Here is a 13,649-nt window from a genome sequence, read left to right as displayed (position 1 = left end):
TTGTTCACTCACAAAAATACCTGCCCCAAAGTTAGTACTTCTGGTTTGGCAGCAAACTAATCAACAATTCCATGTAAAGATGCAAGGATTCTGCTAAGCCTCACCATGTCCTTTGGAGCAGGCGTTAACTCAGATTGCCTGTCTTACCTGGATTGATCACTGGCATGATGACATCCCCGTTCCTCTCCTTCGTTTCCAAACGTTCCAGCTTCTGCTCTTCATAGCGCCTTCTCCCTTCCTCCTCCTGCGCCTTCTCTGCAAACTGATAAGAAACAGAAGGGCCACCTGGTCATCCCAAGTCAGAGGGGAAGGGACAAGGACTGCTGCCCGACTGGCCACACCACCACCATTGCTTCATGTTGCTATGAAGTGCCACTGGAGGCAAGAAAATGTCCCCTTGGGCCACCAATGGAGAAAGGATGTTGATGGAGAGTTTTTCTATACAGCTCTTTAAGAGGACACACACTGCCCCTTTGAAGGCATGGCAAGAGAGGACTCCCCTCTAAGGTAATGGGGGTGGACAGGAGCAACGTAGACCAAGTGTTAAATCTGGTATGTCACAATATGTTGGAGCAAAGGAGGGAGTTAGAAAAAGTTTGTTCAAAGGAAGTCTGGCGGGGAGAAGAGGACATCTTTCTGAGAGAGACTCAGCTACAGTGTGAATCAAGACAACCAAACCAGATTATACAGTACAATACAGTACATGATTAAGCAAGTGGATGTAAACTTGAAAATGGGCATTGTTTATTTTGTTTGCAGAATCTGGACTAAGGCCTGACTCATATAGAGCTCCACCATCACCCTTGGAACATCCCCTTACCTGAATAGGAGGGACTTCCAATACTTTGTTCACGTTGTTAAGAGAGAGGGGCACGTACCACAGAGTTGCCTTGTTGGTCACCCGCTTGGCACCTTTTTAGGGAGGGAAAAATATCTGTAAATGAACAGACCACAGAAAACTGCAAAATATGGAATAACAACTGAGTCATCAAAGCATCTGGCCTGAAGAAATGAGAAAGCAAAACAAAGCAAGTGATATCAGCCAGTGTAACTACTGGCAAGGGGACCTTTTCTGCCATGGCGCTCAAACTCTGGCAACTATCTTTGTCTGATCAGTGCCATTGTTAATTAACTTGCAATGTGAGTATGATTGCATTGCATCAGCTATTGCTGTTGTGAGTTATCACTGTACATATCTTACATACGTTCATAATTGAGTTCTCCCAACAATTATTTTCTGTATCTCAGTGTTATTTGACAGCACTACCTACATTCCCAACCCCATGCCCCACTTATGTCATAACACATGTTAGCCTCTATGGTGCTACACCTATAAAGCTCTTTGCAGTTGGTGCACTGGCTCAGGAGGAGGCAGGGATGGCCACCGGGGATGGGTGGTTTTAGAAGCGGATTGGACAAACTAATGGAGGAGGAGGAGGGGGAAGGGGAAGGGGAGGTGAGGCCACTAGCCATTATGGCTATGCTCTGCCTCCACTAACAGAGGCATGCTTCCAGAATTCCAGTTACTGAAAACTGCAGGAGGGAGAGTGCTGTTGTGCTCAGGTCCTGCTTGAGGGTTTCTGGTTGGGGCATCTGGTTGGCCACTGTGAGAAGAGGATGCTGGGCCAGTTGGGCCACTGGCCTAATCCAGCAGGCTGGTTTTGTGTTCCAAAAGGGGGGGAACTGATATTCCAGGGTCCTCCCTGAATGTTCAGCTTTAATTTTTGAATAAGTCCCTTTTACATTTGCAGCAATAAGGAAAAGTGTGCCGGTAGTACGCTTCCAAAAAAAGTGACCATTACCTAAGTTTGACCCTATAGAACTATATGTTATGGCTGTTCAGTTCCTGCCACACACACACACACACACACCCTGATTTCTGACTATGGGCCTAAATTTCCAGGGGGGAAAGTCTGCGCAGATTTTGATCTGGTACAAACAAGTACATTGCTTTCAAAACTGGCCCGACTGCTTGAAAAAAAAATCACGCCTCTTTTCATCTGAAGATCAGAGGGACAATGCTCCCAGTACTCTGGAGAAGGCGTTTCACTGCAGCATCTCCCCCTCCCTGTTACAAAAGGAAAACAGAATTTGTGCGGAAAGTAGGGCTAATTTGCAATACTTCGGCTCTGTGCACAGCTTTTCACTGTGATGTGACAACCTTCTCTTGGGAATAAGATTTACTGCTTAAACCCAACAACAACAAAACAACCTGACAGGCTGGATTCCACAGCAGCAACCCTATGCCCCCCCCCCCAGGCTCCCACACTCCTCCCCAAACAACACAGAATGGCTATCTGCACATTTTCCTGGGTAAAACTCTGATCAAAAGAGCGCCAATTCCCAAGGCTGCTGCTTTCAGAAGCTTCTGTGGCTGCAGTCCGCCTGTACCGGAGCTGTTCCCTCCTAATTGCATCTAACAGAAATTAGCATCCAGACATTGGGGATAAGTCAAATGAGCAGCACTGGCAGCTTAGCTTGGTTGAGCTGGATGGGCCGTGCCTGCTGAGAGCCGGCAAGCCCAGAGGGGGACCGGGGCACTTCAGACACCGCCAGCTGTTGCTAACTGGCAACTTGAAATGGGGAAACAAAGGACAAGCAAAAGAATCCTTGGCACGACCTCCCTAACCCTTCAAAATATAGGGGCAGGGAACATATCACCCTCCAGCTTTTGCAGGATTCCATAATCCCTGAGCACTGACCATGCTGGCTGATGTCCACCAATATCTGGAGAGCTGCTCATTTTCCACCCCTTGGCTGAGTCCCAGTTTGACAATCTTTCCTATATAAAACAAGAACACTGACCAGAGGTTTTAGCAGCCTGACACAGGGTCACATAAGCACACGTTTGGAATTCAAGTGCCACTTGGACCCGCCTATCCATTTTCAAGGTGCAATGCACCGCAATGAGGCATCTCCTGCAAACATTGCAGCCCCATTCGCACCGTACATTCAAAGCACTTTGATGCCACTTGAAACAGTCATGGCTTTCCCCAAGAACGCTGGGAGCTGCTGTTTCTTAAGCTAAACTAAGCTGATCCTGGGGAAGATGTTGGTGCAAGCAGCCTCCCAACCCTGTCCCTGCTCTGGGCAGTATCAAAGTCAGCACACTCCCAGGCCTGACGGCTCCCTTGTTCCTCTGGATAGCGGTTTTTTCCACAAACCTCACTGCAAAAAAATCTCCTTGTGCAGTGGAACCGGTGAAAGGGTTGGTTTAAATCTTAATTGCAATTTGGAGGACATGAAAGGCAGCCCAAGCGTTTCATTCCAGGAGTCCAATTTTATTAAAGGCCTCTCCCATCAAAGCTGTCCAATTGGCTACAGTCATGCAGGGCCTCTGAACTGTGATCGTCTGTGGGAAGAGAAGGTTCTCCCTAGTTCTCCTCCATCCAGCGATATATGCAGATTAATATTTAGAAGCAGCCTCAAGGATTTGGGGAGGTTATAAAAAGGAAGTCACAGGCAGGGACTCGCTTGGTGCCACTCCTCGCAGTGGCCCACAGTTAATCAGTGGTGTCTATCACCGAGTGGGATGAACTTTTGGCTCCCGGTTTGATCTGCATATTCTCTTTCAAGGCATGGTAACCATGGAAACACATTTTCATCTTCCCACACGTCGGCCAAGAGCATGGGGATAGACATCTGGTTTCTCTGCACCTGCTTTGTTTTTACAAAACCCAGCGTTTGCACCGACAAAGTCTCAACATCCCAGTTGGTCAAAACCATATTCTCTTGGCAGGAAGATATTCCAAGAGAAGCTTGAGGCAGGGCCAGATATTGGGAGGAGGGGATGAGAGAAGATGGGAAGAGGGTTGCCAAGAGAGCTAAATTTTGTAATGCCACACATGGGGAATCTCTTGCCAGACTGGGTATCTGGGGAAGGAGATGAAATGCTGAGGGCCATTTTGGGCATTCCTGTCTCCTAAGTCGGCCCCCAACTCTTGAATCCTGGCACACATTTCTTCAAACATTTGTGCTGCTATGTCGAGTTGAGTCTTACTGTAAGTAGCCAAAGGTCATGCCATGATGATATAAACATAAAACACCTATGTGTGAATCACGGGGGGAATCCTTGGTTCAATAAAGCAGGAATAAGCCCTGAGAAGGGTTTAAAATATGCATTTAGTTTAAAACCTCCCTTAACATTTAGGAACTTTTTTTTCACATTTTAAAAACTTTTCTTGTTTTATTGTGCTTGTAGTGAAGGGTGGGCGAAAAATCGAATAAATAAATAGACCAAAAGGCCAAGAAAGCCAAAAATTTGCAGATTTGCTGCAGACAGTTTCCATCTCGTGAGCAATGAAGTATGTGTTCGACTGCACATCCGCCAGTAATGTCACTTCGGCCAGGCCTGGAGGGAAGGAAAGTTTTGGAATGCAGCAGCTGGGAAGCAGCCACTTCCAAAGAAGTTGGATTTGTGAGCCAAGGAGTGAGGCCTCAAGCCAGAGGCAGGGTGAGCATTAGATCACTTCTTTTTTTCTCCAAAGGGTCAAGGTAGTACACATGGTTCTTACCTCCTCATTTAATCACCGCAACAACCCCAGAGGGAGTTTAGGCTGAGAGCCAGTGATTTGCCCAAGAGCACCTACCAAGTTTCATGGCTGAGTGAGGGGATTTGAACCCTGGTCTCCCAGGTCCTAGCCCAACATTTTTATTCACTTTGCATGAGATCGGCTTCGAGATATTATTGGGGGGGGGGGGCTAGAAATTTTGGCAAGATGAGAAAAGGGTCTACTCCAAATACAAATTAGTAGGATACAACCACAGTATACTGTAATATAGTCTATAGCAGTGTTTCCCAACCAGGGGCTCCAGGATATTCCAAGGGGGCAACAGGGGAAAATTGCATAACTGAGGGACCACAACACAAGGCTAGGGGACCACAGAGGGAAGTGAGAAGTGAAAGGAGGAAAGCTTTTGTTTTTTAAAAAATCCTGATTGACTGGCTATCTGCTTGGCCAATCATAAGTGGGTAAGTGGGTGGCTTACCAGGGCCTCAGCTCTGCAAGGCGGCATGAAATCCACCCCAGCGCCTAGCCAAGCGGGGTTGTCTGGTGCTGCTGACTTGCATCTAGTAAATAAGTGTCAACTCAGAAGAAAGCCACACTGAGCTCAGTAGGCTTTACTCCCAGGTAAAGTATGGGGAGCTAGAATGTTTTATCTAGGCAGCCAGGGCTCCTATGGATGAAAAGATAGTTTTGCAGCAGGTCAGGGAGGACCACTTGCTTTTTAAAATTCTCCCATATATACAGAACTCCCTGTACGCCTTTCGGACTGTATCTGTAAATTTTCCCCGTCTGCATCAAATAACTGGGGTCAAATAAGTGTTGTTTAATTTTTATAATACATGGAAGATGGATCTTCCTCGGGAGGTTCTGGACTCTCCTTCCTTGAAGGTTTCTAAGCAGAGGTTGGATGGCCATCTATCACAGATGCTTTAGCTAAGTTTCCTACATTGCAGAGGGTTGCACTAGAAAGATGGTGAGCTCCTGTTGCTCTGTCCCAGATCCTGCAACCTAGCAGTTCGAAAGCATGCCAATGCAAGTAGATAAATAGGTACCGCTGCAGCAGGAAGGTAAATGGTGTTTCCATGCATTCTGGTTTCCATCACAGTGTTCCATTGTGCCAGAAGTGGTTTAGTCAACTGGCCACCTGACCTGGAAAGCTGAGATGAGCGCTGCAACCCCATAGTTGCTTTTGACTAGACTTAACTGTCCAGGGGTCCTTTACCTTTAACTAGAAAGATGACCCCTAGGGTCCCTTCCAACTCCATGGTTTTTCCAGCTCTATGTTTTTCTGCTTCAACAATATTTCATTCCTTATCATTTTATGTAATTGTATTTTGTATAAATTATAAAAATTATAAATAAAACATGTTCTAATTACAAACAAAACATTAAAATAGCTACCTTTCTACCAGTAGGATGGAAGCGGGGCATGGGCAGGATTTTTGTTAGGGGCAGGCTTTAGATAGGGGAGGGAAACCTCAGATTTGTATTGATTTTTACTTATGGGGGGGTAGCTGCCCCTCTGCCCTCCCTTGGCTAAGCCCATTGGGGTGCCACAGGAAGGAAAAAGGTTGGGAAACACTAGTCTATTCAAACAAATCGAAGTTCTTCATCTCGTATACAACTTAATGTATCAAAGTCAGTGCATTCTGTCTCTTGTATCCTGGTGGATTGCTTTATTCTGTGTTGTTATTCAATCATCATAATTGCTTCGCAAATCATAATAAAAAGCTTCAGCTCTGGATAAATCAAAATATTGTGAATCCATTGAGACCAACCTCCTCCTACTGCAAAACAAAATGCACCCATCAATTCCTAAAATAACATGGGCGTCATTTGTCTTCCTTACTTCTCGGGTAATTAGTTAATTTAACCACCGCAACGAATCCCCGTACTTTATCATGCTACTTTTTAACGGATGGGATAGGAGGTTATCTCCACTTTTTCACATCGAAAATTCCTGCTGCGACTAACAGGTAAGAAATGAATTCTTTATGTTCAAATCCAGTTTTGAGGGTGAAGCATAACTGCCAGCTGTGCATGGTTAAACAGGCACTTTGAGAGAAATTTCTTTCATTAAAAAGAACGATAGACACAGCAGTTGCCCTTTCCCCTCAAGAAAAATCTTGGAAAATGAAAGATTTAAGAAAGTGAAGAAGTTACGCGCCATCACGTGGTTTAACCCTTGTTCAGCAGGTGACCACAAAAGGTGCTGGGGTTCTGCTTACCTGTGAGAATGTTTTCCGACTCCACATGCACCTGGACTTCTACAGAGTGCTTGGATGTGTAGGTGATCTCAGCACTGACGTGAGCCACTTCTCCGATGCACATGGGGGAAAGGAAGTCTGTGCGCTCCACGCGGGCCAGGGCGGCCACGCATCGCTCCTGAGAGGGGCAGGCGAAGCCACTGTTAGTGAGTGAGCAAAACATCACAGGCAGGTGGGGTAAAAGGAAAACAACACACACCACTGGGAGCAAAGGAGGAAAAGAGCCTGAAACGGAAGATGGGTGGAAAAAACATGAGGCTGCTCCTGAAGTCTACAGACCCGCTACTCAGTTCTACCTACTTTGTAAGGGGCGAGGGAGCCAGAGGTCTGGGTTCATTAGCATCACAGAATGCTTTCAACTGTGTACTTATGCAATAAGCTCTTAGGTAGACTGGCATCCCATCTCCAACTTTGGTGGAGTCCCCCACTCTTTATTCCCCTCTAATTATCTATCACTGCCACCTACTGGCCAGTCATAGATTACATTTGGGGTTTGTTTGTTTTTTTCTAAAAAGGAAGAAATTGATAAAATAGGGTGACTATCCACGAATTCTGGTCGCCCAAGAAGTTTTAAAGGACAGATTTGGAAACAGAGGAAAGGCACCCACCACCCTCGGGCTTTTCTCCAGTCATGGTGGCAGAAGGTTAGTGTCCATTTCAGAACCTGGATTTGTTGTTTCTGTCCTTGCATAAATGAATACCAGACCTTTTTATTATGGCTTAGGGCCCAGGTTTGGTCAGTTGGTGGGCGGGGGAGGCAAATGTCTTCCCCCCCCCCAGCTTTATCTCACAACCACACCCCTCCCCCACTAAAGGTGAAGAAGGAGGAGGGGCATAATGGGCGTGGACACTGCTTTTGTTGACCCTGTCCCCCCCCCCCCGCACCTTCACTGGGCTCTGGCAGCAGGTGAGTAACCAGCACCAGCACGCATGCACAGCCAGCATGGATCCAAAAGTTTGGGGGGGGGGGAGAGCATCTACGGTGAAAGGTGAAGCCCACATTTCCTCTGGGACGTTCCAAGCCTGCTGCCTCGTTCTTACGTCCCTCCTGTTTGAACAAGGCCAAAATGTTTGGCAGCCCTGCCCCAGGCTTGCTTAGCTCGGAAATAAATTCGTACAGGTGACATGGGACCTAATCCTGCATAGGAGCACAGGGTCCAGACTTTTTCTTACGCCTGCTTTCTTTCGCGTGATGCATGGCAATGGCTGCACAGCACTTCCCCCACCCGCGGCACTCATGATCATCATTCAAGGTGCCGCATGGCGCCATGGCACACCTGTTGAAAACCACTGGGTTAGGTAGTGGACAAATGTCTCTTGTGATCTTTTCTATTCCATTTCTTTTTTGCTGAAGTTGGAATTTGTATTCCCATGTCATGTATCTTTAAATTTACTTATCTTTTTTACTACTCCTTCGTTATTAAGTTGGAAACTGTTACAGTGGTGCCTCGCAAGACGAAAATAATTCGTTCCGCGAGTCTTTTCGTCTTGCGATGTTTTTCGTCTTGCAAAGCACGGTCCGTCACAACTGCGCCTCTTCAAGCGGCTTTAAGAAAAAAGCGCAAGACGTTTTCGTCTTGCGAAGCAAGCAAACCCTTTCGTCTAGCGAGTTTTTCGTCTTGAGAGGCACCACTGTATATGACAGTTTGAAAAATAAAACAAAAAACGACAGGAACATTATAAACCTTAACACGCAGAGCAGGCACTTGAATCTACAACGGAGGCACAGGGAGGCAACAAGGCTTTGCTCCTGCAGCTTTGCCCCATTCCACAATTTACTGCTACTAACACTGAAGGCATCACTGAGAAGAGCCTCCTCCACATATCACAGCTGCAAACAGCTTCACTGTTTGAACATGTGCAGAGTACTTACCCCAGACTGAGAGTTGCAGTGCCGAGTGCTGATGATGGCACCTGCCTCCTCAATCATTTTTAATATGGTCCCTCCATGGACGTTCCCAGCAATGTTGGCATCATCAGGGCGCATAATCCTACAGAGAGAAAAGAGGATAAAGAGGCAGTCAGCTCTAGCTCAGGCTGAAGAGACAGAACATGTGTCAACAACATGGCCCCTTACAGATGATGTTGGACTGCAGTGTTCAAAATTAGCCAGGGGCCAGGTGCATTTTGCACCTGGCTATCAGCCACTTGCGACCAAGTGAAGAAGCTTGAGCACCAGAATGGCGCCTGATATCTCCACCATCTTGGTGTGCATGCCTGGGTATCATTGTATCTTCACTGTTTTCACACACTAATACCACATCCTGTACAATGCTATCAGTTATATTTTATCTGCACAATCAGAATGAATTTCAGGAACCAAAATGTTTTGTTTGTGCAGCCTGAGCAGGAGCAGTGAAGAACATAAAATTGTTGCAGCTTGTCTTCACTTACCCCATCCCACTACCCTGCTCACAGTTGTGAAGAATATAATGTTATTAATGATCTGTGTCACCATTAAGAAAAAGAGGTAGGAATAGGCTGTTATTCCAATGGAGGACAAAACAGAGCCAACCTCCACAGGTAACCCAAATGTGTTGACAGGTTCACAGGTACAAAGACCAGCAGAAGGCACCTGCTACAGGGATCAGAAAGCTGCATGAGACATTACCAGTACTTACTACTCTAGTTTTGAACACAATCTTCCTCTCATTTCTAACCTGGACCACCCTCAAGAGTGACACCCTATAATCCTATAATATCTAATTGTGGATTAACTTCCTGCCAGATTTAGGAGGGGGGGGGAAGGATTAGGTCAGGGAAGAACTGGACCAAGCAGCTGCTGCTCCCCAATTTGGGTCATTGGTTGAGCCATGGAAAGAGAGAAGGCATAGGTATGTTTCCCCAGAGGTGCTCTGGTAGTCCTTGAATTACTGAAATTCTCAAAGAGTAACAGGAAGAAGTAATAGAAAACTGAATGGTTGAAGCTGCATCTTGAAACATGAGATAAGGACAGGTTCTGAGCCAGGAACAAAAGACACAGCAGCAGCTGTAGGGAACTGTAAGGCAGAATCCATCTCTTACAGGCCAGTCTATCATGATGGCCGTTGGGTCTCTCCTCGGGTCAGAACCTCTCTCATGTCTGATGTTGGGCTGAATTCTGGAGCAAGGCATTTTGGGGCAGGACACTTTTAGCAACAACTCTCTGCTTTCAAGGATAGCAATCTTATATTCTCAATGGCCAAGGTTGGGAGCTGCTGCAAACTGTAAAATTTAATCTCATGATTGAAATGTAAACCATTTTTGCCACAAAACCTTGGTGTGAAGTCAGTTACCAAGCCATAGTTTGGAAGCAAATTACCGTAATTGCTCATGCTACGCATAATTCATCTGATTCAGACATCGTGGTAAAGAACGGCCAGGCCAAACTGGAAATGTACAAATGTTCAGAATGAGCCAAGATGAAGCACACCATTTTCTTCCCAGGAAGAAGTCTCTGAACCAGGAAAAAATCCAGGCAACAGGTTGCCAAGGAGCTTGAAAAGGTGTCAACAACTCCTAGGAATATGAAATATTTTCCCACCTCTGTTGTCCGGCCAGTCACCTTCTATTCTGTAGCTCTTCATCCTCCCTCAGCCCCAACCATGGGAGAGGAAAACCCTTGCAAAAGTCTTTGCTCTCAAAGCCATTCTCCCTCCCCCATTCCACCTGCTGTAATTGCAGCCTAATTGTAATTAGAGCCCCCAATTCACCCTTCCCAACTACCTGTCTTCTTGTATATACAGGCTTTAAGTCAAATCCTTTTCAATCATGGCATAATCGGTGATTCATATTCCTCCTTTTGAAGTCCCAGCCACTCTTGCAAGCCAACTAACTGTTCTGCTTTCTCCTATATCTACTGTCTGGCACTGTGCCTGACTGGGACCTAGAGGAGCAACTGATCACAAAGGAGGGTCAATCCACAGATTTCAACCACACAGCACCTACAAAAAAAGTATGAAGGTTGTCATACCAGATAAGCCGACTTTGCATCCCGAGGAGGAGACAGAGAGAGTCCTCATCTCTGTTAGAAAGCACTCTGAACTGGTATTTTCATGGCATTATCTGCACTAGGCTTGGCACACACACACACACCCGCCTCCCCCCTCAGAGGATTTCCTGCCTTGGTCCCCAGCATAGTTGCAGAATGAGTCATCCTAGACACCCTGCGGTCTCATACAAAAGGGAAAGGAAGAAGCCCAGTACAACTCCTTTCAGCCCCACCCACAAAAGTGTTTGTAGCCTAAAACATCTGGAGGGCACCAGTTTGGGAAAGGCTGCTGTAGAGGTGGGTTTTCTAAAACACTGCAACAGTGCTGAGAGATGAAACCATGGAAAAATGCTGCAGGAAGATAAGCAGACCTTTGCCTTCATCAAGCTAGCAGAAGTTCTACTTTGGTCCTCTGCAGGGACAAATTGTTCACATACTTTTAGCAAGAGGACAAAGAGAAATTCCCACCCACAAGTAAGTAAAAGCTTGAACTCCCCTCACCTTAAATTCTTAAGGATCTACATTCTTCAGGTTGCTTGGCGAGGAAGGGGAGGCTAAAAATATTCTTAAAAATAAAAACCATTGCTGCACCAGCTCTAAAATTCTGAGATTCTATGATTAGGAACAGGTACAGCAAAAAGAAGAAAAGGAGGAGATGTTTGAGGGGGGCTGATTGCTCTCCCACTGGGAAGACTGAGAAATGAAGGACAGAGAGTTTTCCTCCCGTCATGATCCAAACTGGCACGCCATCAGCCATCAATTGAAAAAGGAGTGGGAGCAAGGGAGGAGGCCTGAAAGAGGGCCATCAAGAAGTGGTGCAGTTCTTCCCTTCTGATTGGAGAACTTGCTCTCTAGGGCAAAGGTACCCATATGCCATAAGAATGCCTCTTGCAATTGGGAAACTGGCTTGAACAGGTTAAGGGTTCAACAGACTCGACAATTCATAAAACAACACACCTTTTGAGCTCCTTCTTATGCAGGCCATCCAGAGGGGAATGGCATCACACTCTACTTTTACTATTACAATTTTCACCCTACGTAAAGTTGGTATGGGAGCCAGATCTTAAGGAACAATTTGAGGTATCTCAATGGATGAAGATCTGGTCTACCCACCCTTTAAGACTGTCTCTGCCAGCATTGGGGGTGGCGGTGGGGAGTCTTCCATCAGTAGTATTTTACCCTAGAATGTTTGGCTCACATGTATGTATTTTTCCTATTTTTGATAAAGGTAATGCCGATCCTATATGTAAACAGTAAACTGTATATCTTCTGGTAGCAGCTTGATTAGTCATCACTCAGGGCCGGGAAGACGCTTCATGCTGCACCCTAGATAGCTGGTTCAAGAAAGTTATGTTCATTGCTATTTCAGAGATATTGAGATGTAATCTTCCTGTGGCTAGGAAAGACACTGATTCTTCTGATTTCACCTCCGCTTGTGGGTTATTTTTTAATCAATATTTGTTTATTTTATTAAATTTATATATGACAATGCAGTCACACAGGCAAATCCCTTCAGAATACAATTTTATTTGACCATATCTATAAACAGGCAATACATTTTTTCTCATCATTGTACAGTATAAGTTGTGTTTTATACCACATTTATAATTTTATTTGTGTCCATTTCATTCACTCCTGATTTTTTTCTTTTGACTTTATTATCAAGAGCTCCTTGAGCTGAACTTACATTATTTTGTTATTATGGTTGTTTCTCTCTCTGTGTGTAACGTTGTTCAATATTTTTAAATTAAAAAATGTATCCTGTCAAACTGTATCCAACTAAGCTTTACATGGAATAGGTCCACAGAAATCAATAGATCTAAGTTAGTCATGTCCATTAATTTCAATAGGTCTACTTTTTCAAAAGTTGTAAAACAATGAAGTCAACTTAGCTTAAGTACTGATTAAATTTTGTATCTCCTGTTCTAGTAATTGTAATGATTCAAATATAGCTGTGTTATTATTCAAAAACATTTGACCAATCAACTGACAGAATCTTTTTTTGGACATCTTTCCCACAAATCCTGGGAACTATAGTTTACCCATCACAGAGCCGCGGTTCCCAAAACCCTTTTTAAAAACTACAGTTCCCTTTTCTTTGAGGCAGCTTGAGGCTAGAGTACTCCCCCAGTCTCAGGCTTTGAGGGAAGGGGAATCTCTGCCTATGACTTGCATATGGGACTCCTCCATGGTGGGGTGGGCTCTTCCATTTTACATATGTAAATCTAACACTACAAGATCTATAACCCACCAACCCACAAAGCTGTGGGCAGGTAGTGCCATTCACTTCCTTGGTCTCCCAGGCTAGATACCCAATTCCAAAAAAGATGTGAATATTTCCCTAAAGGCCACCTGATGAATGTGCATCTAAGATGCAAGTTCTAACTGGCTAGCCCAAGGCCAACCCACTACCCAAGACAGCACCCAGCCTTACTCCCAGACCAGGGCAGCTTAAATTGCAGGATACTCACACCTGATCACTTACCTCCCAAGATTCGCATTCAGCTGGAAGAGCTTTGCTCCCACCTCCCGCCACATCTTCAGCATGGCTGCTCTAAAACTTGTAACCACTCAGGTACAGAAAGTGGTGCCCAGGTGATGTCTCTGCTCCCTTCACACACATAACTATATTGCTCTTTATATAGTGTCTGGAAATTTCCTACACAAACATCGTCAGTGCCACAAGCCATGAATTTAGAGCACAAACTGATCTTGTGCTATTGACAGAAGAACATACACACACAAAAAGAATTCCTCTGAATCCAGACAACAACAGACTCTAAAAACAACCATCAAAGAGGCTTGACATCCCCCTAGGAAACAGGAGATGGTTGACAATTCATATGGCTGGTCTCCCTGGTTCAGGGAACTGCTTTAACATCTAACCAGAAGCTCTGGAGAAAT

The 13,649-nt window shown here is 45.3% G+C and overlaps 1 protein-coding gene across 4 annotated transcripts in view; it reads right to left on the bottom strand.

Annotated features, from left to right (window-relative positions):
* The window catches only part of ACOT7 (acyl-CoA thioesterase 7), a 63,897-nt gene that overhangs the window by 39,933 nt on the left and 10,315 nt on the right, over positions 1–13,649 (bottom strand). For 2 of the 4 annotated variants that reach the window (XM_083513227.1, XM_083513226.1), the window contains exons 2-5: positions 8,649–8,766; positions 6,737–6,893; positions 821–912; positions 148–262 (exon numbers count right to left, since the gene is read on the bottom strand). In XM_083513227.1, coding sequence (XP_083369353.1) covers positions 148–262; positions 821–912; positions 6,737–6,893; positions 8,649–8,766 — 482 coding nt within the window. Of the gene's footprint in view, positions 1–147; positions 263–820; positions 913–6,736; positions 6,894–8,648; positions 8,767–10,727; positions 10,828–13,649 lie in introns of those variants that run through there. The other 2 variants (XM_083513228.1, XM_083513229.1) reach the window with 2 other exon arrangements.

Source organism: Podarcis liolepis (genome assembly GCF_965112155.1).
Source record: "Podarcis liolepis genome assembly, chromosome: 7".
NCBI classification, from domain to species: Eukaryota; Metazoa; Chordata; class Lepidosauria; order Squamata; family Lacertidae; genus Podarcis; species Podarcis liolepis.
Note: the sequence above shows the minus strand (reverse complement) of the source record. Positions and strands in the feature narration are given on the sequence as shown.